At 48.4% G+C, this 23,824-nt stretch overlaps 1 protein-coding gene across 1 annotated transcript in view; it reads right to left on the bottom strand.

The window, feature by feature from the left end:
* Positions 1 to 12,015: 12,015 nt before the first annotated feature.
* The window catches only part of Wipi2 (WD repeat domain, phosphoinositide interacting 2), a 33,836-nt gene continuing 22,027 nt past the window's right edge, over positions 12,016 to 23,824 (bottom strand). The window contains exons 4-12 of the mRNA XM_027413545.2: positions 22,942 to 23,038; positions 21,727 to 21,824; positions 21,284 to 21,376; positions 19,718 to 19,788; positions 18,997 to 19,104; positions 17,159 to 17,323; positions 16,126 to 16,233; positions 15,378 to 15,535; positions 12,016 to 14,776 (exon numbers count right to left, since the gene is read on the bottom strand). Coding sequence (XP_027269346.1) covers positions 14,664 to 14,776; positions 15,378 to 15,535; positions 16,126 to 16,233; positions 17,159 to 17,323; positions 18,997 to 19,104; positions 19,718 to 19,788; positions 21,284 to 21,376; positions 21,727 to 21,824; positions 22,942 to 23,038 — 1,011 coding nt within the window. The 3' untranslated portion in view covers positions 12,016 to 14,663. The remainder of the gene's footprint in view (positions 14,777 to 15,377; positions 15,536 to 16,125; positions 16,234 to 17,158; positions 17,324 to 18,996; positions 19,105 to 19,717; positions 19,789 to 21,283; positions 21,377 to 21,726; positions 21,825 to 22,941; positions 23,039 to 23,824) is intronic.

The following is a 23,824-nucleotide window of genomic DNA, read 5'->3' as shown; positions in this document are numbered from 1 at the left end:
GCCACTGACAAAGAAGATGGTGAATGCCACAGACTGGTTCTGGGTTTCACAGCCAACAGGAGAGGCAAAGGTGGGCTGGGCACTGGGTGGGGCATGCAGCCTTCCCCAAGGTGTCTCTGTAGTCTTCATTGAGCCATCCTGCACTGTGGGTACACTCCAGAGTCACAGGGTACCCCACAGTGCTTCTCGGCTCTCTTTTTAAACTGAATGTGCCGTGTGGTGATCCCACACACCTTTGAGCCCAGCACTCAGGAGACAGAGGCAGGGGCATCTCTGAGTTCAAGGCCAGCCTGGTCTACAGAGTGAGTTCCAAGGCAGCCAGGGCAACACAGAGAGACCCTGTCTGAAACCCTGCCCCCCAGAAAAAATTAAGACGGAAAGAGAAAAACAAAGCATATCAAATGGGATCCGATACTGCCACATCTGCTCATCTACTGATCCATATCAGTGTTATCTCCCGAGTGTATGTTCTGCTTCTCCCTGGTGGAGGTGGCTTCTTCTTCCCTTCCATTTCTGCCCTGACCTTGGTTGTTGTGGCTGTGAGAATGAAGTCATGGTGGCACTTAGCCAATTCTAGACCAAGTTTGTAAGAATTCCGGCAGCTTCTGTTTCTTCCACTCCTTAGAAACAGCCGATATGTAACTACAGGGTTAACTAGGTACTGCCATGTTGGAAGGAAGCTGAAGCAGTTGCATGGAGAGGGAGACATCGAGGTGCTTCATAGCTCTGCTGCCCAAACGAACCTTTTAAAAAATCATTATGTAGCCAGGCAATGGTAGAGCATGCCTTTAATCCCAGTACTGAGAAGGCAGGGGCAGGAGGAGCTCAGTGAGTTCAAGGCCAGTCTGGTCTACAGAGTGAGTTCCAGGGCTATCGGGGAAACACAGTGAGACCCTGCCCCACCCAACTCCCCCACTCCCTGCCAAAAAGAAATCATTGTGTGTGTATGGGGGGCACGTGTGTGCCACAGTGTACTATGGAGGTCAGATGACAACACTGTAGACTGGTCCTCTTCCATCTTTATGTGGGCTCTGGGGATCAAACTCAGATTGACATGCTTGAGTGACCAAACACTTCACCTACTGAGCCATTTCACTGGTTCCCAAGAAAATAATTATTTGTTCATATTTTGAGACAGGGACTCACATAGCCCTGGCTGGCCTTGAACTCAATATGTAGCCTAGGCTGGCCTTGAACTGATTAAGTAGCTCAGGCCAGCCCTGAACTTTGGGTCCTGTCTCTATATCCCAAGTGTTGATGTGTACCACCATGCTTAGCTCCACGTACTGCATTGAAATAAAGAACCACTGTTTTCCTGGCTGGGTGTGAGCCCTGGTTTCAGGGTCATGGCAAGCTGGGTTTAGATCTTGGTAGTGGGTCTGTGAGCAGAGTGGTCCTTGGAATCTTGGGATGAGGCTGTATCTGGTCAGGGAAGGCCCTCAACAGGATGACTGGTGACCACCTAAGAAGACAGGATAACAGGGAAAGCAGAGATGGCTCAGCAGGTAAAGGGTTTGCCATGCAAGTGTGAGGACCATTTGGATCTCCAGCACCTACATAAATTCTGGGTAGGAGTAGTGATCTACCTGGAAATCCAATAAATGAAAAGCAGAAACAGTATCCCTGGAACATCCTAGTACCCACTACCAGAATCAAGCTGCCTTCCTCTGTGAGTCTTGTGTAAATTTCTCCTCCTTCAAATACTCAAGCACCCACTGTGCTCCATGGGCCATCCCAACCACTCTGGTACACGGTGGAGCTGCCCAGGCTGGGACACAAAGGGCAGCCTGGCCACCCAGCCAGGATACATGTCTGCTGACAGGGAGAAGTGTGTGTGTGTGGGGGGGTGGGGGCAGCAAGGACTATAGTGTGGGTGGATGACTCAGGCTGGCATCCAGTCTAGGTTTTTTTGTTTTTTGTTTTGTTTTTTTTTTGCCACTCAGGGGCCAGGTCTAGGCCATAGGGCTGCAGCCTGCCTGCTGTGCCATCAGTGACAAGCAGGTAGCTGTGGTCACAGCTGGTGTCTCCCAGGAGGGCCCTGCTAGGTGATGCTTAAGCAAATGATAAATTAGAGAAGACAGCTTTTTATCGACCTGCCCTTGGCCTTGCAGGGAGGAAATTGTCTGATTCTGTTGCCTGCTGGGGGTGGGGGGAGGAAGGGAGGGCCGGGTCTTGTACCCAGAGGGTCATCTCCTAGGAGCTGCTAGCATCATGACTGCCCATGACGGCCTGCCAAGGTCATTGTCACAGGGGTTGGCCTCTCTGTCTCCACATGATTTGATCAGAGGTTCCAAGCTGTGTGACTAGACCTAAAGCAGTCTTGATTCCTTCACCATCTGAGAACTCTGGCCTTGGAGCATCATCCAAGGGACAGAGATGACTCAGACATGCCCCCCAGACCCATGTCACATGCTTTTCCTAGGGTGATGTAAACAAATGTCTGTTCACTCTGGTTAGGACAACAACAGATTAAGGAAACCATTCCACTCAAGGGTAGGTAGCTTGTGAACCATTGAGTTTACTGGGGGCCTCCCAGGAACCTGGATGAGGGGTTTCTTAAAGGAGCTTGAGCGAGGGGTTTCTTATGAGAGCCTGGGTATTGGGTCCTACACAGTAGTGGGGGTATTGGAACCCTCCCAGAACCCTGGGTGAAGGCATACTATGTACACACAGTGCACATGTTCACATTTACTGTAGACACACGTGAACATATGAACCACACAAATAGCCCATGAAACACACATGAGCCACACACCAGGTCCTCATGTGTATCCCCATGAGTGCTTTAGTACTTCCCTGTCTCTGTCCGTGGCCTCAGATATTCTAAGGGCACCCATACCCCACTGCTCAGCTTCCATCATTTCCAGGTCACCAAGTTTTGGTTTGGGTTTTGGCTTTTATATGTTTTATTTATTTATTTATTTATTTATTTATTTATTTATTTATTGAGACAGGGTCTCACGTAAGCCCAGACTGGTCCCACACTATAGTCCTTGCTGCCCGCACCCCCACACACTCACACTTCTCCCTGTCAGCAGACATGTATCCTGGCTGGGTGGCCAGGCTGCCCTTTGTGTCCCAGCCTGGGCAGCTCCACCATGTACCAGAGTGGTTGGGATGGCCCATAGGGCACAGTGGGTGTTTGAGTATTTGAAGGAGGAGAAATTTATACAAGACTCACAGAGGAAGGCAGCTTGATTCTGGTAGTGGGTACCAGGATGTTCCAGGGATACTGTTTCTGCTTTTCATTTATTGGATTTCCAGGTAGATCATTACTCCTACCCAGAATTTATGTAGGTGCTGGAGATCCAAACTTAAACTTACTTAAGTAGTCAAAGATAACCTTGAATTTCTGATCCTCCTCTACTCCCACTTCCTGAGTGCTGGGGTCTCAGGTGTGTGCCTCACACCTGACTTTAGGCCTTTCTGTCCAATACATACATATTTGTTGGAGAGAAGATGCTGGGTGGTGGTGGCACAGGCCTTTAATCCCAGCACTTGGGAGGCAGAGGCAGGTGGATCTCTGAGTTCAAGGCCAGCCTGGTCTACAGAGTGAGTGCAGGACAGCCAGGGCTACACAGAGTAACCCTGCTTCCCCGGGGAAATTAAAAAAAAAGACTTCCATCAAAATGCAGGGAGACTAGAAGCCACCGTGGAGGCTCATGTGGTTAGGAAATCAGTTTATGAATCTGCTTCTGACCAGAAAGCTAACCGGAAGATACACATTGCGGGTATTAACTTGTGTCAGCTCTGCTGATGGTGTATTTGGATAGCTTTTTAACCCCATCCCTGCTTTTTCTTAACCTTCAGTCCCTTTTTGATTTCTCCTCTTCTGGCCCCAGATGTGTTAGCCCAGGCTGGCCTTGAATTCACTACATAGCGGAGAATGACCTTAACATGATCATCCTATTCCCATTTCCTGAGTGCTGAAATTCGAGCCCAGGACCCCACGCATGCTAGACAAATACTCTACCGACTAAGCTACATTCACAGATACAATCTATATTTTAATTTTTTATATCATTTTTAATTTTTTTCCAAGACAGGGTTTCTCTGAGGCTTTGGAGGCTGTCCTGGAACTCACTCTGTAGACCAGGCTGGCCTCAAACTCACAGAGATCCACCTGCCTCTGCCTCCTGAGTGCTGATTTGTGTGCGCCACCAATGCCCAGCCCAATCTACACTTTTAAACAAATAGTACATTCATTGCATTGAGCAGTCACCACCTCTACCTGTCCCAAAGCCCTTGCCTCACCTAGAAGAAAACCCTGAACTCATTGGCATTTTTTTGTCCCACCTGTCTACACTGGTGCCCACTGCCCAGTGGTTGCCTGTGCTAAGGGCTTTGCTCTTCCAGAACCACAGAAAACACAGCCTTTGGCACATTGTGCACAATTCATCCGTTTTGTACGATGTGTTAAAACCTTATTCTCTTTTTAAAGCTAAATAATATTTCATCATGTAGATGAACCTCATTTTCTGTTGCTGCCCTGTGGCTGTTCAAGGCTGTAGAAACATTTGTGTATAAGTCCAAGTTTGGCCCTGTTTCCTGTTCTCTCAGATACACGCATGGGAATGGAATTGCCGGGTCTGGTGCCCTGTAGGTTATCCCCACAGCCTCGCCAGCACGTCCTGATATTGTGCACTTGTCGATTATAGCCATCTCAGAGAGTGTGGAGCACTGTCCACTAAAACTTTAAAGCTGATCCCCCCCACCCCCCACCCCCCGGCAAAAAAAAATCTGGGTGTGGGCTAGAGAGATGGCTTAGCAGGTAAAGGCACTTGTCAAGTCACCCTGGTGGCCTGAGTTCCTACACAAAGTCAGGAGGCAATTGATCTCTATGGAGTTATCCTCTGACCTTTCCGTGTGCATGATGGCATGCAGGCTTACACACTTGTGAACATGAATGCATAGATAACACACACACACACACACACAAAAAAAAAAAAAAAAGCAATCAACCTCCCTCCCCCAAACCTCCAAACATCTGTACACTGTGTGTTTGAAATCCTAGTGCTCAGGATGTGGAGACAGGCAGATCCTTGGAACTTGATGGTCAGCAAGGCCCAGGGCCCAGAGAAAGATCCTGTCCCAAACAAACAATCAAACAAACCCAAGGGTGCTCTCTGACCTCCATAGGCATACATGCATACATGCATCCACATGTGTACAGACACATACATTAGTCAGGGTTTCTATTGCTGTGATGAAACACCATGACCAAAAGCAAGATCGGAAGGAATGGTTTTATTTGGCTTAGACTTTCAGCATTTCTGTTCATCACTGAAGGAAGTCAGGACAGGAACTCAAGCAGAGCAGAAACCTGGAGGCAGGAGCTGATGCAGAGGCCATGGAGGGTTCTGCTTACTGGCTTGCTTGCTCAGTCTGCTTTCCTATAGAACCCAGGACCACCTGCCCAGCAATGGCACCACCCACCATGGGCTGGGCCCTCCCCACTAACCTCTAAGAAAATGCCCTACTGGCTTGCCTAAAGGAATTTTATGGAGATGTGTTCTTAACTGAGGTTCCCTCCTCTCAGATGACTTTAACTTGTGTCAAGCTGACAAAGGAACTTTGGAGCTGAAAGGCTGGGCATGGTGGTACACACCTATAATCCCAGCACTCAGAAGGTGGTGAGAGGCAGGAGGATTGCCACAAGTTTGAGGTCAGTCTGGTCTACATAAAAAGTTCCAGGAAAGCTAAGGCTACATGGTGAAAGCATGTCTCAAGAAACAAAAACAGTACAGTGGAGTGGCACATGCCTTTAATCCCAGTACTTGGGAGGCAGAGGCAGGTGGATCCCTGTGAGTTAGAGGACAGAACGAGTTCCAGGAAATCCAGGACTACACACAGAAAAACTAGGTCTTCAAAAACAAAACAAAAACCCAACCAAACAAAAACCCCTGCATTGTAGTCACTGATTAGCACATAAAATCTGGTGTATCCCCTATCTCCTCCAGATATAGTGAGTTTCAGAGATTCGGGACAGTGTCAGACTATTTGGTGTGTTGGCACATATCTGCCATCTCAGCTACTCAGCTGGCACAGGCAGGAGGATCCAAAGTTCAAGGCCTAGTCTTGTATGGTGGCACACACCTTTAACCCCAGCACTCGGGAGGCAGAGGCAGGCAGATCCCTGTGAGTTCCAGGCTAGCCTGGTCTACAGATCCAGTTCCTGATAAATCCGGGTTACACAATGAGATTTTTTTAAAAATAGTTTATTAATTCTTTGAGAATTTCATGAAATGTGTTTTGATCATATTTTTTAAAAGATTTTATTTATTTATTATGTATACAACATTCTGCTTCCATGTATATCTGCACACCAGAAGAGGGCACCAGATCTCATAATGGATGGTTGTGAACCACCATGTGGTTGCTGGGAATTGAACTCAGGACCTCTGGAAGAGCAGGCAGTGCTCTTAACCTCTGAGCCATCTCTCCAGCCCCCATAATGAGATCCTGAGTGAAAAACAAAAGCAGAAAGAAAGACAGAAAGGAAGGAAGGAAGGAAGGAAGGAAGGAAGGAAGGAAGGAAGGAAGGAAGCAAGGAAGCAAGGAAGGAAGGAAGGAGAGTTTAAGGCCTGCCTGAGCTACATAATGAGACCATTTCAAAAAGGACATTTTAAGACAGGTGGTAATGGCACAGGCCTTTAATCCCAGCACTCAGAAAGCAGAGACAGGTTCAAGACCAGCCTGGGTTACAAGGTGAGTTCCAGGATAGGCTACATAGAGAGACCCTGCCTTGGAAAACCAAAACAACAACAAAAACAGAAGCGATGACAAAAGTTTTTAAAAGGTGTTGGTCTTGGGGAGGTGGTCTCAGTTGCTCAGTTGGTGTTAGCAATGCAAGCGTGAGGACCTGAATTCAGATCCCCAGAACCTAGGTAAAAGGTCACTGTGTGCCTGTGCCACTAGTGATGGGGGATGGGAGGCAGAGACAAGGGGATCGCTGTAGGCTCCTGAGCCAGCTATCTTAACCTGTGTGGTAAAGATTCAGGCCAGTGAGAGATCCTATCTCAAACAAAGGGTGGAAGGTGCTTAAGAACCAACCCTAGTGGTTGTCCTCTGCCCCCCCCCCCCCTCCCCCCGTGTGTGTGCTATGCACGTGTGCACCAATACCTATCCACACACAAACAAACAAAAGAAAGACATAAAAATGGTGTCAAGCAGCCCTGGGTTCAGTCCCCAGGATTACTCGACAAATAAGCAAACCCACTCTTGCTTGCATGTGGGACAGTGTCACCTCTGATCTGTGGGACTCAGATCCCCAAAAGCTGAGCCCCGCCCTAGAGATGAAAGGAAGGGGGTGACCCCTTGAACTTGTCCAAGGCACAAGGGGAAGAAAGTGAAAAACAAAGAAGCAGGTGTTCCCTAGAACTCAGAACACAGGGCTTATTTGAACAGATCGGGTCTCACCCATGAGAGGTGGCACCCATCACAGTCCCCTAGCGCTGCCTTCTGAGTCCACTCTAAGTGAAAGAATGACTTTGCTGGCCACTGAGACACCTTATTTCATCTGCCGATGTAATTGAGGACATAAATAATGCCTGCTGACAAGAAGCAACCTGAAGGGAGGAGGATGGACACACACCGCAGCTGAGGCTGTCTAGCGACGGCCATGCCCCTTTCAGGAGCTATTGGTCAGCCTGGTCCTAGAGGTGGTGTTGCAGATGGCTCTGGGCCAGTGTGGGTGATACGTCAACAGTGGGAGGCAGTGCTACAGCCACATCAAGGGGCAGCGTGATTCCAGCAAGAGGTTGGCTTCCTCCTGCATCCACTGTGGTCCACATTCCAGGATGGCAGCCTCGGAGACCTGGCAGAGGTCCCCCAGCTGGTACTCTGGCTTTCCCCAGCCTCCTCCATTCTCCCGGGCAATTAGACCCGGTCTTACCAGACATTGTACGTGGAGCTCCACTTAGTAACTGTCTTTCTCTCCTTGCCCAGGAAGGGCCTCCACTTCTACCGCTTCTGTCACCAGTTGGGGGCCAAATGTTGAGTCTGTTGGGACTTTTCATACCACAACGTGGGGTGAAGTACTGCTCCCTGTTTCCTTGCCTCTCCCTGGAGGACAAAGACCCAGAAACACACCCTTGATAGCACCCAAGGTGAGTGTTGATATAATGGAGACCCATTCTCACCATGTCAGAAGCAGTAGTTGTCTTTTGAGGGCTGTGGTGCCTGGCCCCCATATACATCATACACACACCAAATAAATACATATTAAAAAACAAAGGAAGAGTTGTTTTGTCCCATATTTGTCCTTGGAATTTTCAGACCAGTCCCTGCTGAGGCTCCAGGAGTCTGTTTAGCTTCAAGGATGCCCCACCCTGGCCAGAGGATCCCTAATGGGCAATTCACTTAAGCCTCACAGATACAGGCAGCCATGAGACTTGTGCCACCTAGTGGCTGTGAGAACAGCAAAGCCAGTCCATTGTTGAGACAGTCTGACTTGGAGCACTTGAGTTCACAGGCTGTCTGTCTCCTGCAGTGTAACTAGTGACTGTGGGTGACCCCCCTAACTTCAGGAGTCAGCCACAGCCGGTAGAGGGATGGCTGCCTGCACAGAACTTCGAGAATGGGTTATGATGAGCCCATATGTTCCCTAGCCTGGGATGTCTCTATCTGCAGACGTCAGTACGTTTGTTTTTTTATTTTTCGAGACAGGGTTTCTTTGTGTAGCTTTGTAGACCGGCTGATCTCGAACTCACATAGATTCGACTGCCTCTGTCTTCCAAGTGCTGGGATTAAAGGCGTGCACAACCAGTGCCCGGCCACATCAGTGTTTTAATTATCCAAATTTTTATGATGTTTGCGTGTGTAAATGTCACCATGGCAGTATGTTGATGTCAGAAAGCAACGTTCAGGACTTGGTTCTTTTCTTTTCACGTGGGTTTGAACTCAGTTCACCAGCTTTGGTGCCTTGACCTACTGAGTCATCTCACTCCCCTTAATTATTTAATGTTTTATTTAATGTGTGTTTTGTCTGTGTATATGTCTGTGCACCACTTGAATGCAGGGCCCAAGGAAGCCAGAAGAATGCATTGAGTACTCTGGAACCGAAGTTACAGTTTGCCACCATGTAGGGTGCTGGGAGCTGAACCCGGGTCCTCTGCAAGACTAACAAATGCTCTAAACCACCAAGCTATCTCTCCAGCTTTTAAAAAGCTTATTTGTGTACGTGTCTATGGAGTATGTGTACCCATGTGACCTACACAGGTGTGATTGTCACTCTACCATTTCTCCTATGCGGGAGGCCATGTGGTGGACATGGATGAACTCTGGGACACTGGTGGACTGCAAGACCCTGCTAACACATCTGGGAGAGCATACACACAGGAAGTAAGTGCTAACACATCTGGGAGAGCATACACACAGGGAGTAAGTGCTCACACATCTGGGAGAGCATACACACAGGGAGTAAGTGCTCACACATCTGGGAGAGCACTTACTTACACACAGGGAGTAAGTGCTCTAGCCTGATGGCAATGGCTAGATATCTTCAGTGTTACTGCACTCTCTTCCTGGATAGTTCCGGTGATCAGGGAAGCTTCCAGGGCCGTTAGTGCTATTCCTTTGATGGTAGCAAGAATGAACCTAGGGCCTCACACATGCTAGGCATGACCCTACCAGAGGTCTATCCCAGCCTTTTCATATTCTCAATAAAGTGACTTTTAATTATGTGCTATACATTTTGGTGTGTTGGTCTGTGCAGGTGGCCTTGGGGTTCACAAGAGGATACTGGACCCCTGCAAGTAGAGTTACAGGTGGTTGTGAGCTACCTGATATGAATGCTGGAATCAAACTCTGGTAGTCCTCTGCAAGAGCAGCAAGGGCCCTTAATCACCGAGCCAACTCTCTAGCCTTGCTGTTTCATCTTGTGAGACCGGTTCACTAGGTTGTACAGGCAGGCTCTGAACTTTCAGTACTCTTTTCTCAGCCTCCCAAGTTTATTATTGGTTTGCCTTTTTAAACATTAAAGTGTGTGTGTGTGTGTGTGTGTGTGTGTGTGTGTGTGTGTGTGTATAGGCCATGGGACACACAGGGCTGCCAGAGGACAACTTGCAGCAGTCACTTCTTTCCTGCCTTGTGGAAATTAGGGACCAAATTCAAGTTCCAGGCCTGCCTGCATACAAAAGCATCTATTTGCTGAGCCAGCTCAATGGCCCTGGTTTGATTTTTATAGAGACAGAACCTTGAATATATTACATAACCCACACTGGCCTTGAGTTTAAAAAAAAATATTTTAAGTCTATGGTTGTTTTGCTTGCATGTATCACATGTTTTGCCTGTGTATCACATGTGTGCAGGGCCAGTGGAGGCCAGAAGAGAATGTTAGATCCTCTGGGCCTTGAGTTACATACAGGTGGCTGAGAGCTGCCTAAAGTGGGCGCTCTTAAAAAGCAGTATGCACTCTTAACCACTGAGCCATCACCTCTCCAGCCCTGCTTTGTCCATTTTTTGAGTATAGGTGTTAGTGCCTACAAGTATGTATATGTACTGGTACCAACAGAGGATTTCAGATCCCCTGGAACTGGGTTGCAGACAGATGCTGGGAACTGAACCTGGGTCCTCTGGAAAGGCAGTCATCTCCAGCCCACTGAGACAGCTCCCCCCACCTGCCCCCTGACAGGGCTTGTCTGTGCAGAACAGGCTATTCTTGAACTTAGAGATCCACCTGCCTCTGCCTCCTAAGTATAGTGCTGGAATTAAAGACGTGTGCACTGCCAACACCTAGTTAGACCAGATCTTAATGCCATTCAGGCTGACATTTAATGCCCTGTGCAGCTGAGGATCCTTCTGATTCCACCTCCCTAATGTTGGCTTCTTAGGCATGCACCACACCCTCCAGCTCTGATATGGGGATTTGTAATCACTGTGGCTTGGACAGACACAGGTACACTGTGTTAGTACCCACAACAGGTTTTCCTCAGAAGGAAATGTTAAAAAAAAAAAAAAAAAGAGTACTTTCAAGTATAGTTCAGTACAGAAGTAGACGGAGGTGAGGGTCAGGATTGGTCCGTTAAACTGAGCTTTAAAAAAGGTTTTCTATTTTTCAAAATTAAGGGATTGTCTTTGTCAGAGAAGAGCTGATCATGACTCTAAATCCAGAGCAGTTGTGACTTCTCTGTCCCTTGTATTCCTCAAAACTCTTAGAATGCAAATGGTACAAGATGTCAAGGGCAAGAACCCAAACAGCAGAAAAATCCATGTGCCAGGAAGGCAGCTTTCAGTGTTCATTTCCAGCAGACTTCCCATACAGGCCACCACTGGCTTGGATCAGCCCTCCTCACACCTGGGACACCACACAACAGGAACCAGATGTCCAGAACAAGTGATCTGGCCACTCCCAGCATGCCAAGGGCAGAAGTCAGTAGGACCATGCATCTTTATGTCAGCATCATGGTGAAAGCATGGCTGAGTGAGGTGGATAAGCTGGCTTGTGCCTGTACCCCTGAACATGAGAGGCAGAGGCAGGGTGCCCTTGAGTCTGAGTGCAGCCTGAGCTACATCTCAAAGACACAACAAAAAAAGTACCATGGAAAGTGGAGTTGAGCAAGGAATACATTTCTCATCTCAGCTGAGCTGTGACCAAAATACTCTAGTCTTTCTCAAGCAGCTCATCTGCTGTCCAGTCACAGCTCCAAGTCATACTGTGAGGATGAAGCTACTAAGCCCGACTTGGCACAGGCTGCAGTCCTGAAGCTCCGGGGTCCACAACAGGAGCAGAATTGGGCAGCTCCAGGTGCAGGGAGTGCTACCTGACTGGGCAGGGCATTTGCTGAGGGGGATGGCAGCCCTGGACCCCTGCAGTACATGGTTCATGCTTAATGTCCAGAAGAGGGGTCTCTACACCACCAACCCCCAAGACATACTATACTTTATAGTAAGGAGCAAGACAGGCCAGGGCAGACGTCCACACACATCCTCCAGGGATACTATTTCCAACTCCCACCTAGCTTTGCAAGCAAGAGAGCAGAGCTGAAGAAAAACCATGCACTTTACTCTGAGATGTTTCAGTTTTAGTGTTTATTGGAGTCCATTGCTGGCCAAGCCCAGTGCTGGGGCTACCTTCACACACCTCACAACAGCCCTGTGAGGTAGGGTTCTTCTTGTACATTCCAGCCCGAAGTCCCCTGAGACCTGCCCCTAGCACATACCATTAGTGTAGGCAGGACAAGGGACTCCAACTTTTGCTTTGTTTTAGAAAATACAAAAGCTTTGGTCCCAATCCACACAAATCTTAGAAATTTGGGGGTTTTTAAACTCTAGTTCCCCATTGTTTTTTTTAAGTCATCATCCTTTGGGCTTTTGAGACAGGTTCTCATTCTGTAGGCCAGGTTTGCCCAAAACTATATAGTCTAGGCTGGCCTCAAACCCACAGCAATCCTCCGCCTCACTCTCCTGACTGCTGGGAATATAGGTACCATACCTGAATCCAAAATTTCTCTTAACTTTGGAAAATTAAAAAAATGGCCATTAGTTGAGGCCTGGGGGCCAGCAACCACTCGTGTATTCTATTGCTTCGGTCCCTTAACTGGCTCTCTCCACACCTGAGGCCTGCAGGTGGAGTGCAGTTGCCTCTCAGAGGTCAGCAGAGACTGATTGAGTCTGTCCAGCCTGTAAGACCACTGAGTGAGGGCAGAAAGCCCTGGACACTGGAAGATGCCTTTTCTGACCAAATTTTCAAGTGAGGAAACTGATTCAAAAGGGAGAAATGAATTCCAACCTTGTTTTGGAACACTAACTTCCAAGAGAAGAAATTGCAGCCACTGAAGCTGAGGCCCAAACCCACACAGCATTCAGGTCCAGGGTCAGCATACAAATCACACATGAATCCAGACATTCACTCTTTGGTTCCAGGAAACTCCAGCTCCCAGTCAACCCTGTGTGCTCCCCAGGCTCTTCTGGTCAGTGTCTCCCTGGTCCTGCAAAGACCTGTTCTATTTTCCCAGAGAAGCACCCACTGTGCCAGACCACAGAGCTGGGGTCCCACGTTATCAGGGTCTAGGATAGTCACACACAGTTAAAGTTCAACACCCCTGCCTTTAAAGATCTTCACCCCTGCCTTATAAAATGTACGTAGTTGGCCACTCAGATGCTCCAGGGCGCAGGTACAGCCAGCAGCCAGATCTAGCTGTGGGCACCCCTCGTGCCCCACCCATTCCATTAGCTACCCTGGGAGCGGCAAGAGCGAGGACACTGGTAGGTCTGTCTAGCCACTGGCACTCTACCAGACTTAACCAAACTAACCTGAAGACAGCTGCCTATAGTTCCTCCTGTCTAGCAGCCTCACCAGGCTGGCAGAACCTGGTGCTGACATTATCCTTATTCCCTGCTCACACCTAAAGCCATGCTTTTGCAGAAGCAACACCCCACACCTTCAAAACCCTACTGCTAAGATCTGTGTTTAGAATGCAGATCTAAGGACCTGAACTCTCCATTCTGTAGAGCTGAGAAAGGAGCTAGGCACAGTGGTACCTGTAATCTGAGCTCTCAGAACTTGAGGCAGGGAGACTGCTCTAAGTCTGAGGCCAGCTCGGACCATACAGTTAGTGAGCTCCAGGGCAGCCTGGGCTCTAATGTGAATCTGTACCTCCCCCAAAGACACCAAAAAGTAAAAGCAAACAGAAGTGAGGGCAGCCCTAAAACCTGACATCACTTTCCTGCACCAAGATAGAAAAGGCACATCACCCCTGGGGAGGGAGCTGTCTCCCTGGGGCCTCCCTACCTGTCCCTGCTAACTCTGAGGAAGGGAGAGGTGCCTGTGGCAGACAGTCCAGCTCCAGTCCCCTGACTGATGTCTAACATAGCATCTTACACCTCTGTGCTTTCTTGGACATGGGAGTAGCTACAGACTCTCCTTTAAAAACAAAACAAAAAACCCCAAGTCACAGTTATCGGATGGGGACAGCAGGAGACAGGGCATTTAATGACACAAATGAGGGATTGCCTTCCTTGGCTCTGGCACATTGCCAAGTTCACCTGCCAGAAGAGAAGGCACAGAGCAGAGACAGCTTCTCTCCCTCAAGATCCCCATGGAGAACACACTGCAAACGACAGTCCCCCATGGAGAAAGCTAGTCCCAGAATGATCCAATCTGGAAAGAGTATAATAAATGGAGGGAAAATGGTCCAGGTGGGGCTGTAGGGCAAGAGGGCTCCTGACAGAGGCCACTGTCCACTGGCTCCCTGGCTGGTCTCAGTTGGCGGATGGGCCTATCCCTGCAGAATCACTGCACACAGAGCCTTCTTCATTTGTGTCCTGCCATGAGACCTGATGACTGTGGTTTGCTATGGAGTGACCACTCGCTCTCCTATGCTGGCTTGGCACATCATGCATGCAAAGCAAGGAGACGCCACAGACTTCACCAAACAGTTAATTTTGGCAAAAAAAATAAAAATAAAAATAAAAATAAAAAAATAAAAATAAAATAAAAAGAATGAGAGGAAATAAAAAGCTAAAATTCATAAGCAGGATTGAAGTCACTGAGTTGAAAACAGTGTATTTTCTCAACAGTATGGATAGACTAGAACTACAATCTCTTTGTTTCATCTCTGCCATCCTCTCCCTCAATTCAGGTCAAAGTTCATAGCAGCAATGCACAAGTCCTCTGCCAGGCCAGTGTTCTCTGCGACCGGGCCAGAATTCACAGGTCAGGATTAGTCAGTCCGGAGAATCATGGGAGGATGTTCACTGTCTTCATCCAGGCGCAGGGCACTGGCTTCATCCTCCAGGCATGCGCCCCCCACGGCACCCAGATCATCTGTATAGGCTGTGAAAAGATAAGAGTGCTGTTCTCACAGAGCTGGCTCAGTTATGAGCTATGGCCACACTAAGACCTTCCCAACCTGGTCAGAAGAGTGAGGCCACTGTAGCCGCAGGCAGAGCCAAATGATGGCACCCATTTCCCAGCATGCAGTAGCACAGTACAAACCCTCTAAACAGAAGTAAGGCACAGGACCAAGGCAACTTTAAGGGACTTTAGCTGGAGACACAGTCATGTGCTATGGCTGAAGGGCTGCTTTACAACATGGAAGCTAGCACAACCGTTTTTTGCAAACAAACCCCTTGAGTTTAGGGAAAGTCAGCCACAGGGATGGAGAGGGCCATGCCTGAGTGACCTCAGATGTCAGCACTAGTGGCCTCTGCCCATGATGCATGAAGGACATGCTACTTACAGAGAGGTGGCATGCTGGGTGGGCTCACACACAGCCAGACTCACTGGCTACAATGACTGCCTTTTCCCCAAAAATGAAGAATATAAATTCACTTCCACAAGCCTTGGAAGGAAGCTCTGTCCCATGGCTCAGTGGGAAGCAGCAACTCCTGTGACAACATGGTATCCAAGAACCTGGAAGTTGTTGCTCAATTACCTTCTAAGTTGGCGTCCTGTCCTTTAGCAAGTCTTGTTGGGGACGAGGGCACATAGGCACCTTTGGCAGCTGCTGTGCCATACGTCTGCGTTACTAAGGGGCAGTCATGAGATGCGGAGTCTACAATTTCACTGGTCGTCTCCATACTGCCATCGAGCCTGGAGACAGTAAACCAACGGGGTCACACTCACTGTTCAAGCTGGGTATGCTGGCTCATTCTCAAAGTCCCAGCAATTGGAGGTTGAGGCAGGAGGATTTCCCTTAGTTTGAGGCTGCAGAGCAGGACCCATCTCAAACAAGTGTTCCAGAAGTACAGATGGACATAGTATGTACAGCACATCCTGGGGCCTGATGTGCTGGTCACGGAGAGAGTGCCACCTGATAGAACACACCCACCAACAAACACCAGGAATCTGCTCCTGGGATTTCCACAGTGACTTCAAGTCACACACATCTCAATCACCAACTGCAAAGTCCCCACTTGCATCCTAAGGTTGAGATTGCAGACTCCTTCCATGAGGACACCTTACTGTAAACCCTGAGTCTCACACACATATCATTGCTGCCTCAGGCGCCTTTCCTCCTGGCCAGCAAGGGAAAGTAGAGGCTCTTAGCACCAGAAAAGTGAATTTCAATGGGGAGATGATGCTTGCCAATGACAAAGGCTAGCATATCAGTCCTAAGGGGATGAAAGCACAGACCTACCCCAACGCCCACAGCTGCAGACTGCCATGCAGAGCAGCCTCACCTGTGCTGACGCATCAGGGCACACTCGCCACCTTCCTGCGGGTCCAGGTTGTACATGTATAAATAGCCATCTGATGCTCCTACCAGCAACCGAGGGATCTTCTGAATTCTAAAGAAAAGCAGCCATAATTTACAAGGAAGACTTTTTTTTTTCCTTCACAAAAGGCATCCAACTAAACCTACATCTCAGCCAGGCTAGGAAGAAACCTGCTAGTGCACTAGATGAAGACAGTACCTGGGCTCCTCAGAGTGAAGCTGGCAAGGCCAAGGGTGGCCTGGGTGTGAGCACATACTGAATTCCAAAGAGCACATGGTGGAGCAGGGTAGCTATCTGTTTCTTGGGTCACTATATATGTGCTCATCTATATATGTATGTAGGGAAGCCAGATGAGGGCATGAGATGTCCTGCTCTACCACTCTAGGCTTATTCCACTCAGCTGGGTGCAGGTTGGTGGCCAGCAAGTCCTAGTGACCACTGTCTCTGCCTCCCTCGTGCTGGAACAGGTGCACATGGCCACCCCTGGCTCCTATGTGGGACAGAGCTGATGCTCACGAGAACCTCCCAGCCCGAGGGTGAGTGTCCACAAGCTTTCACACATGCGGTGCTTGTTCTAGCAGAGCACTAAACTGCAGTCTTTTAGCTATTCAAGCTGGAGCTGTGCTGTCACACATCTTACAGACAAGCTTTCCAGTGCTCCGTGCCTGACACTCCCAACTGCACAAACAGGATCTGTGTGCACCCAGATGCGGCCACTAAATAGTGTCAATTTCCTAGTGTCTTTCTTAATGTTTCCCATCAACACAAACACCCTGCAAAATGCAAAGGATGTTCTGTGGTGAGAATTTCAGAAGACACCCAGATACTGGGCCCAGGGATCTTCCTGTACTAGGCAGTACCTGATGGCACCCAGGCTTGGACAGGCTGGACAGGGTCACACACACCTCTGCAACCTGGCAACAAGCACCGTGGCTCTGCTCCCCGGCTCTGGTGTGGACTAGGAGAAGGTGGAGCCACAGGCTCAGTCTGTACTCACGTGGTTAAGGAGCAGATGTTTTTATGGCCACAGAATGGTAGTCGAACAGTGGCAAAGGCCCTGCCCTGGTTGAACATTTCGGTCACTTGTGAAGGCAGGTAGCTGGTAGACGCCATGAGCACCTTCCCAAAGTAGCCGGTCCAGGTGGTGGGCTCTTCTGGAGGTCTGGAAGCACCATCACACAGGTGAGGCTGGATCCTCACTGAGAACTACAGAGCCAGCCCTAGACCCACTGATTAACCCTCTACACTTCACAAAGATCAGCGGGGCAAAGCACAGAGTATCCTGTTTTTTCCCTGCCCAGTGGCTGTGGCTGTGAAAACATTTTACCAGGGGCACTCTCTGGAGCAGCACACACCCCAGACTCACTCAAGCTCCTGCCATGTTTCACTAGCATGTGGACTTGTGATTATAATGAGGTCAGGATTACTTGTGGGTGCTAGGGGTTGCACTCAGGGTGTCTTGCTGGATGTTGTATACTCCTCTGCTGCATATCTTGTACATGCTTTTAACGACAGACACTTGGATGGAACTTAAGCTCCCATCAATACTGGCCCCAATGGGATGCTCCTGAACGTGAGGAGGGAAGGGTCCAGTCTCTTTACCATACATATGTTTCAGGGACTTAAAGTTTAAGATGGAAGCACTCACCTCCTTGATGACCTGTGAGCAGGTCAGAGCTGGGAGTCATTCTAGACACCCAAGTGCAGAGGGTGTGGAGTGGGAACACACGGCCACCCATCAGAAGACAACATTGGGACCCTGATTCCTGGCCTCAGACCTTAGCACCTTCACACACCACAGCATCCCCTGAGCAGAGGTCTCATGCTGAAGCTGGGCTTCGTGGTATCATGCCCATGTTACAGTCAGACCACGTCTGCACCCAGAAATAGTGCCACAGAGCAGAGTGGCTCTGTGCCATGCTTTTCTAGTGAATGTGGACAGTTTAATTTTGTGTATGTTTTTTATTTTAAAAAATTTTTATTTAAAGATTTTTATTTATTTATTATGTATACAGCATTCTGTCTGCATGTATACCTGTAGGCCAGAAGAGGGTGCCAGATCTAATTACAGATGGTTATGAGTTATGCTGGGACTTGAACTCAGGACACCTCCAGAAGAGCAGCCAATGCTTTTAACCACTGAGACATTTCTCCAGTCCTTTATGTTTTTGTTTGTTTGTTTGTTTGTTTTTTGAGACAGGGTTTCTCTGTATTGCATTGGAGGTTGTCCTGGAACTCACTCTGTAGACCAGGCTGGCCTCGAACTCACAGAGATCCACCTGCCTCTGCCTCCTGAATCCTGGGATCAAAGGAGTGAGCCACCAAGAGGTGTTGTTTTCAAATTAGTTAACAATTTTATTATGTGTGTGTGCACATGCTTGAGTATGCTTGTGGAGGCCAGAGGACAATGTACATGAGTATACTCTCTTCCCACCACTTGGTTCCCAGGGATGGAACTCCCGTTGCAGGCTTGACACCTTTACCCACTGAGTCATCTTATCAACCCTTCCTTACAAGTAGAGACCAGCTAGCACAGTGGCCACATGTCCCCGTAACACCGTTGAGACCCTAGATTTGATCCTCAGTGCCTCCCACTCCCAACAAACCATATTAGAAAAGCTTATTTTTAGCTGAGCGGTGGTGGCACAATCCTTTAATCCCACACTCAGGAGGTAGAGGCTGGTGGATCTCTGTGAGTTTGAGGCCAGCCTGGTCTACAGAGGGAGTTCCAGGACAGCTAGGGCTACACAGAGAAACCCTGTCTTGAAAAACAAACAAATAAAATAACAAAAAAGCAAAAGAATACAAAAAGACAAACTTGTCTTTGCAACTCACTTTTCCCTCACGGCCTCCAGTTTGAAGATGTGTACAGTTTCTGTGTTGCTGGATGCAGAGAGGAACATGCCGTCCATGCTGAAGGCCAGGGAGCAGATGCTCACACACCTGAGGAACAGGGGCTGTGAGAGAGGGCCCAGCTCCACCCCCACAGAACACACCAGCAGCAGTTGGGAGTGGGGGCACAGCAGTGCCTTCCTAGGGACTTGTAACTGTGACCACAGAGGAGACACACTTGGTCCTACAGAAGACTTTTCTGTTCTTCTTGGCTACCTTCTCAGGACAAAGGAACTTGCTTGTGATAAAACCAGTAAGAACAATTCTTTTATTTGTTTTTTGAGACAGAGTCTTATTGTGCCTGGCTTTGAAATTGTAATCATTCAATCTGGACGTGGTGGCCCACACCTTTAATTCTATCACTTGGGAGGCACAGGCAGGTGGATCTTTGTAAGTTTGAGGCCAGCCTGGTCTATAAATTGAGTTCCAGGACAGCCAGGGCTACACAGAGAACTCCTGTGTCGAGTGTGGTGGTTTGACTAGGAATGCCCCCATAGACTCATGTGTTTGAATGCTTGACCCATAGGGAGTGGCACTATTAGGGGGTGTGGCCTTGTTGCAGGAAGCAAGCCATTGTGGCAGCAGACTTTGAGGTCTCACATGCTTAAGGTAGGCCTAGTGTGGCAGTCTCCTGCTGCCCGCAGATGTAGAACCACATACTCACCTCTTCACTCCTCTCCGGAACTCGAACAGCTTTTGTCCTTCTGGAATGGAAAATACACGGATCACTGTCCCCTGGGTCAGACAGAGGAAAAAAGGGGAAGAAAACAGAATTTTCAATGACAAAATTAAAAACTGACCTTTCTGTTTTTCATACTACTCTACACATAAGCCAGCATATAGTCAGCTTCCAACGCGGCTGGGCTGCAGGGAAGCTCTGGCATCCTTCCTCTGAGCTCCATTCTGGAGCTGCACACACCCTGCTGCTATGGATCAGAACATTCTATCCTACTTTTGTTCACCACCACAGCAGTGCTTAAAGTCAGCTTACTGATCCAAACACAAGCAGCCTTGAAGCCAAACATGGAGCACCCTAAATGCTCCGAATCTTCACCCAGAGACCTTACTGGAATCACTTATATTAATAATCAGACACACGTACTTGGGATTTACACGTAAACACACCATTACCCGAAATAATATGCAAGAGACAACATCAATGTTTCAAAATAGTGATGTTTACAGCCATTAACGCAGTTTTTTGCTGTTGTATATGTGGGTCTTTTTGAGACAGGGTTTCTCTTTGTTAATAGCCTTGGGCTGTCCAGAAACTCTATTTGTAGACCAGGTGGCCTCAGAGATCTGCCTGCCTCTGTCTTGGAGTGCTGGGATTAAAGACTTATACCATCACACCTGGCTATTGTTTTTGAGACAGGGTCCCACTATGTCCCTGGTTAGCCTAGAACTCACTATCTAGACCAGACTGGATCTGAATTCAAAGACCCACCTGCTTCTTGAGTCATTACCATGCCCAATGTTTTCCTATCTTATGCCACAAGCAAGCACTTTTTTTTTATAATTATGCTTTGTGTATGTATATGTGCATGCTTGTGGGTGCATGTATCACAGTGCACATGAGCCCGATGTAAGCCTGAAGGAGTCAGTTCTTTCCTACCATGTTTCAGGGACTCAACTCAGGTCATGTCAGCCTCTAGCCTTCTCCATGTATGTACATGCACCTGTACATATATGGACATGCACACACACAAGCACCAACATGTACACTTGGAGAACCACCTCACTGGCCCTACAGTATGTCAAAAAATGGCACACTGCTATGGTTTCAAGGTCCCCAGCCTATGGCACTAATGAAGGTGGTGGAACCTTCAAGAGGTGAAGCCTAGACCAAGTTCATCTAATCTCTGTTAATGTCTTTAAAGGCAATATAGGGGTACCAGGTCCCCAAATTCCCCCTCCCCCCACCATACCCTTCTTCCTGGCTACCACATAAGCAACTTTTGTTTTGGTCATGGAGCAGGCTCAAAGTGACAGAACCCTCTGACCACTAACTAACCTATCTGTCCTCCATACAAGTTGTTTCCCTCAGATACATTCTCATAAGGTGGGAAGCTAACTGTGGTTAACTTATACTGTGCTATCTCTGCACAGTGGGTCTTTGATTTTCTGTGCACTGGGGACTATAAAAATCTGCTTGGTAACTGTGTGAACACAATGAGCAGGGCTTGTGGAGACCACTGACCCAGGTTTCCTCCAGCCACAGCAGACATACCTTCTCAGAAGCAGTGGCAAGCTTGGTCCCACTTGCATCAAAAGCCAGGGCTGCTAAGGGACTGTCATGAGCCGGGATCATGTTTGCAGCTCTCTGAAAAGGGGAAATCAGGAAAACATGACTCTCGTACAATAATAGCCTTGTCCCCATGCTATCATCAGGGTCATCAGGGGAAAGAGGCTGTAAGAACACCATTACTAAGGTCAACGTGAATAGTGCAGCCACGTGGTGGGCAGGCCATGGAAACACTGCTCAGACTGCAACAAGCAAGGCAGCTAACCCTGTTGGCTGGGTTCTGCCAACAAGCACACTCTGGAGCTCAGTACTGTGTGAGCGCTCTGCCACCTAAAGAGAGCACCAGGGAAAGCCATGCTGCTGGGCCAAGTATGCACTGCATGCTTTCCCAGTGAAAGACATCTGACAGAGTCTCACGAGGACCTCACCAAGTTAATGGTGTCGAAGACCTGCACCTCTCCAATGGTCGCACTCCCTGGATACGCCAAGTAGCAGTTGTCATTGTTTATAGACAGTGCACACAAGCCTGTGGAAATACACGGACAACTGAATGCACACTGAGTCTAGAAGGATATCTTTTAGGGTTAGAGTGGAGTTAACATTTCTAGAACAAAAACAATAAAAGTAGCAGCTACATCTTCTCTGCACTCTCTGTAAGTTCTGCACCCCAGGCCACTCTGTCTAATAGTACAGATCAGAGATGAAAGGCCTTTGGTTTGGAATGACCAGCAGGCTGGGCTAAAGCTGATCCAACCAATGGGCTTTCACACTCATAAGACAACCCTACTGGGAAGGTAGCTCAGTAGGACGGGACCAGGAGGGTAGTTTACATATTTTAAACCTGCCTCGTGTGTGGGCCAGAGAGGAAATTCCCACCCTAGGGCTATCTTTATTGTATTTGCTTATTAAGCATGTATGCACATGTGCCAAGGTGTCTGTATTAGTCAGAGGACAACATGAAGGAGGTTATTCTCTCCTTCCATCATGTGTGTTCTAAGAGTGGCACTTGGGTCCTCAGACTTGGTGGTTAAGTGCCCATTTACTTGCTGAGCCATCTCACTAGCCAACAGTTATCTTTAAAAGGTCCCCAAAGAAACCAGGATCTTCCTTTTTTAAAAAATAAGTTGTAAGCTGGGTGGTGGTAGCACACACCTTTAATCCCAGCACTCAGGAAGCAGAAGCAGGCGGATCTCTGTGAGTTTGAGGCCAGCCTGGTCTACAACAGCTAGCTTCAGAACAGGCTCCAAAGCCACAGAGAAACCTTGTTTTGAAAAACAAACAAACAAACAAAAACAAATAAATAAATTGTAGGGGGCTGGAGAAATGGCTCAGCAGTTAAGAGCACTGACTGCTCTTCCAGAGGACTTGGGTTCAACGCCCAGCACTCACATGGCGGATCACAGATGTCTGTAACTCCAGTTTTGGGGGACCCAACACTCACCCAGATACACATGCAGGCAAAACACCAATGCATTTAAAATAAAACTGTACTTATTTTTTCTTTGTATGTGTGTGTATGAGGCTGATCACGTGCATGCAGTGGCACAGGTAGAGGGCAAGCTGCAGGAGTCAAACTGAGGCAGTCAGGCTTGGTGACAGTGCCTTTACCTGTCCAGTTAAGGATCCTCTTAGCAACAGCTTACCTGCAGGGTTTGGGGGTGTCTCTCGGATGGTATGAAGTACCTTCATGTCCCGGATGTTGTGTATATAGAGCGACTCTTCCAGGCACACGATGAGCCTCTAGAAACAGTGAGAACAAAGACCACCAAGCATGAAGCAGCACTGGTGCAGCATGTGCTGTGTTCCAACCGAGCCGACGCCTGGATCAAGACGCTTTCCACTCCTAGGTCACCACACAGGCTGCTGTATAGAGCTCAAGTGTGGGCAGCCATTGCCAATCAGGTTCTAGAGCCATTTGCATCAGCTCCCATAAGTGCATACGCCAAGTGTACTATGAATTCTAACGTGGTGACTTAATCCAGTTCCATGTGCTTATGTGAGTAGGGGGAGATCTATAAAGGCAAACTGCTTAGAAAACCATGGTGAGGGCCAGGGAGATGGCTCAGTGGGTAATAGTAATTACTGTGTGAGTGTGAGGTCAGGAGTTCAGACCCCCCAGATGCGCAGTGCAAGATGGAAGGTGGAGATGGGAATTCCCTGGGAGATCATTAGCAAGCTAGCCTGGTGTATATATCGGCAGGCAAGGTAGAAAGCTCATACTGTAACCCAAGGCCATGCTTTGACCTCTACATGTTATCTCTCTCACACACACACACACACACACACACACACACACACACACACCCACCCAAATAGCAATGGCTAGGTGCACCTACTGGGCCCATCTTCTCATCATTTACCTACTGCAGAGACCGAGGCAAGAGGACAGCAAGTTTGAGGCCCCATCACAAAATAAAAAGTAAAACGGGCTGGAGATGTAGCTTAGTGGTAATTGCCTCGAGTGTGTAAGGTCCATCCTGAGTACTACAAAATCCCTACAATATCCAAAAACCTATGGTGAATGAG

The sequence above is a fragment of the Cricetulus griseus genome, chromosome 4 (assembly GCF_003668045.3).
Source record: "Cricetulus griseus strain 17A/GY chromosome 4, alternate assembly CriGri-PICRH-1.0, whole genome shotgun sequence".
Classification (NCBI taxonomy): Eukaryota; Metazoa; Chordata; class Mammalia; order Rodentia; family Cricetidae; genus Cricetulus; species Cricetulus griseus.
This window is presented reverse-complemented; position numbering and strand designations above follow the sequence as displayed.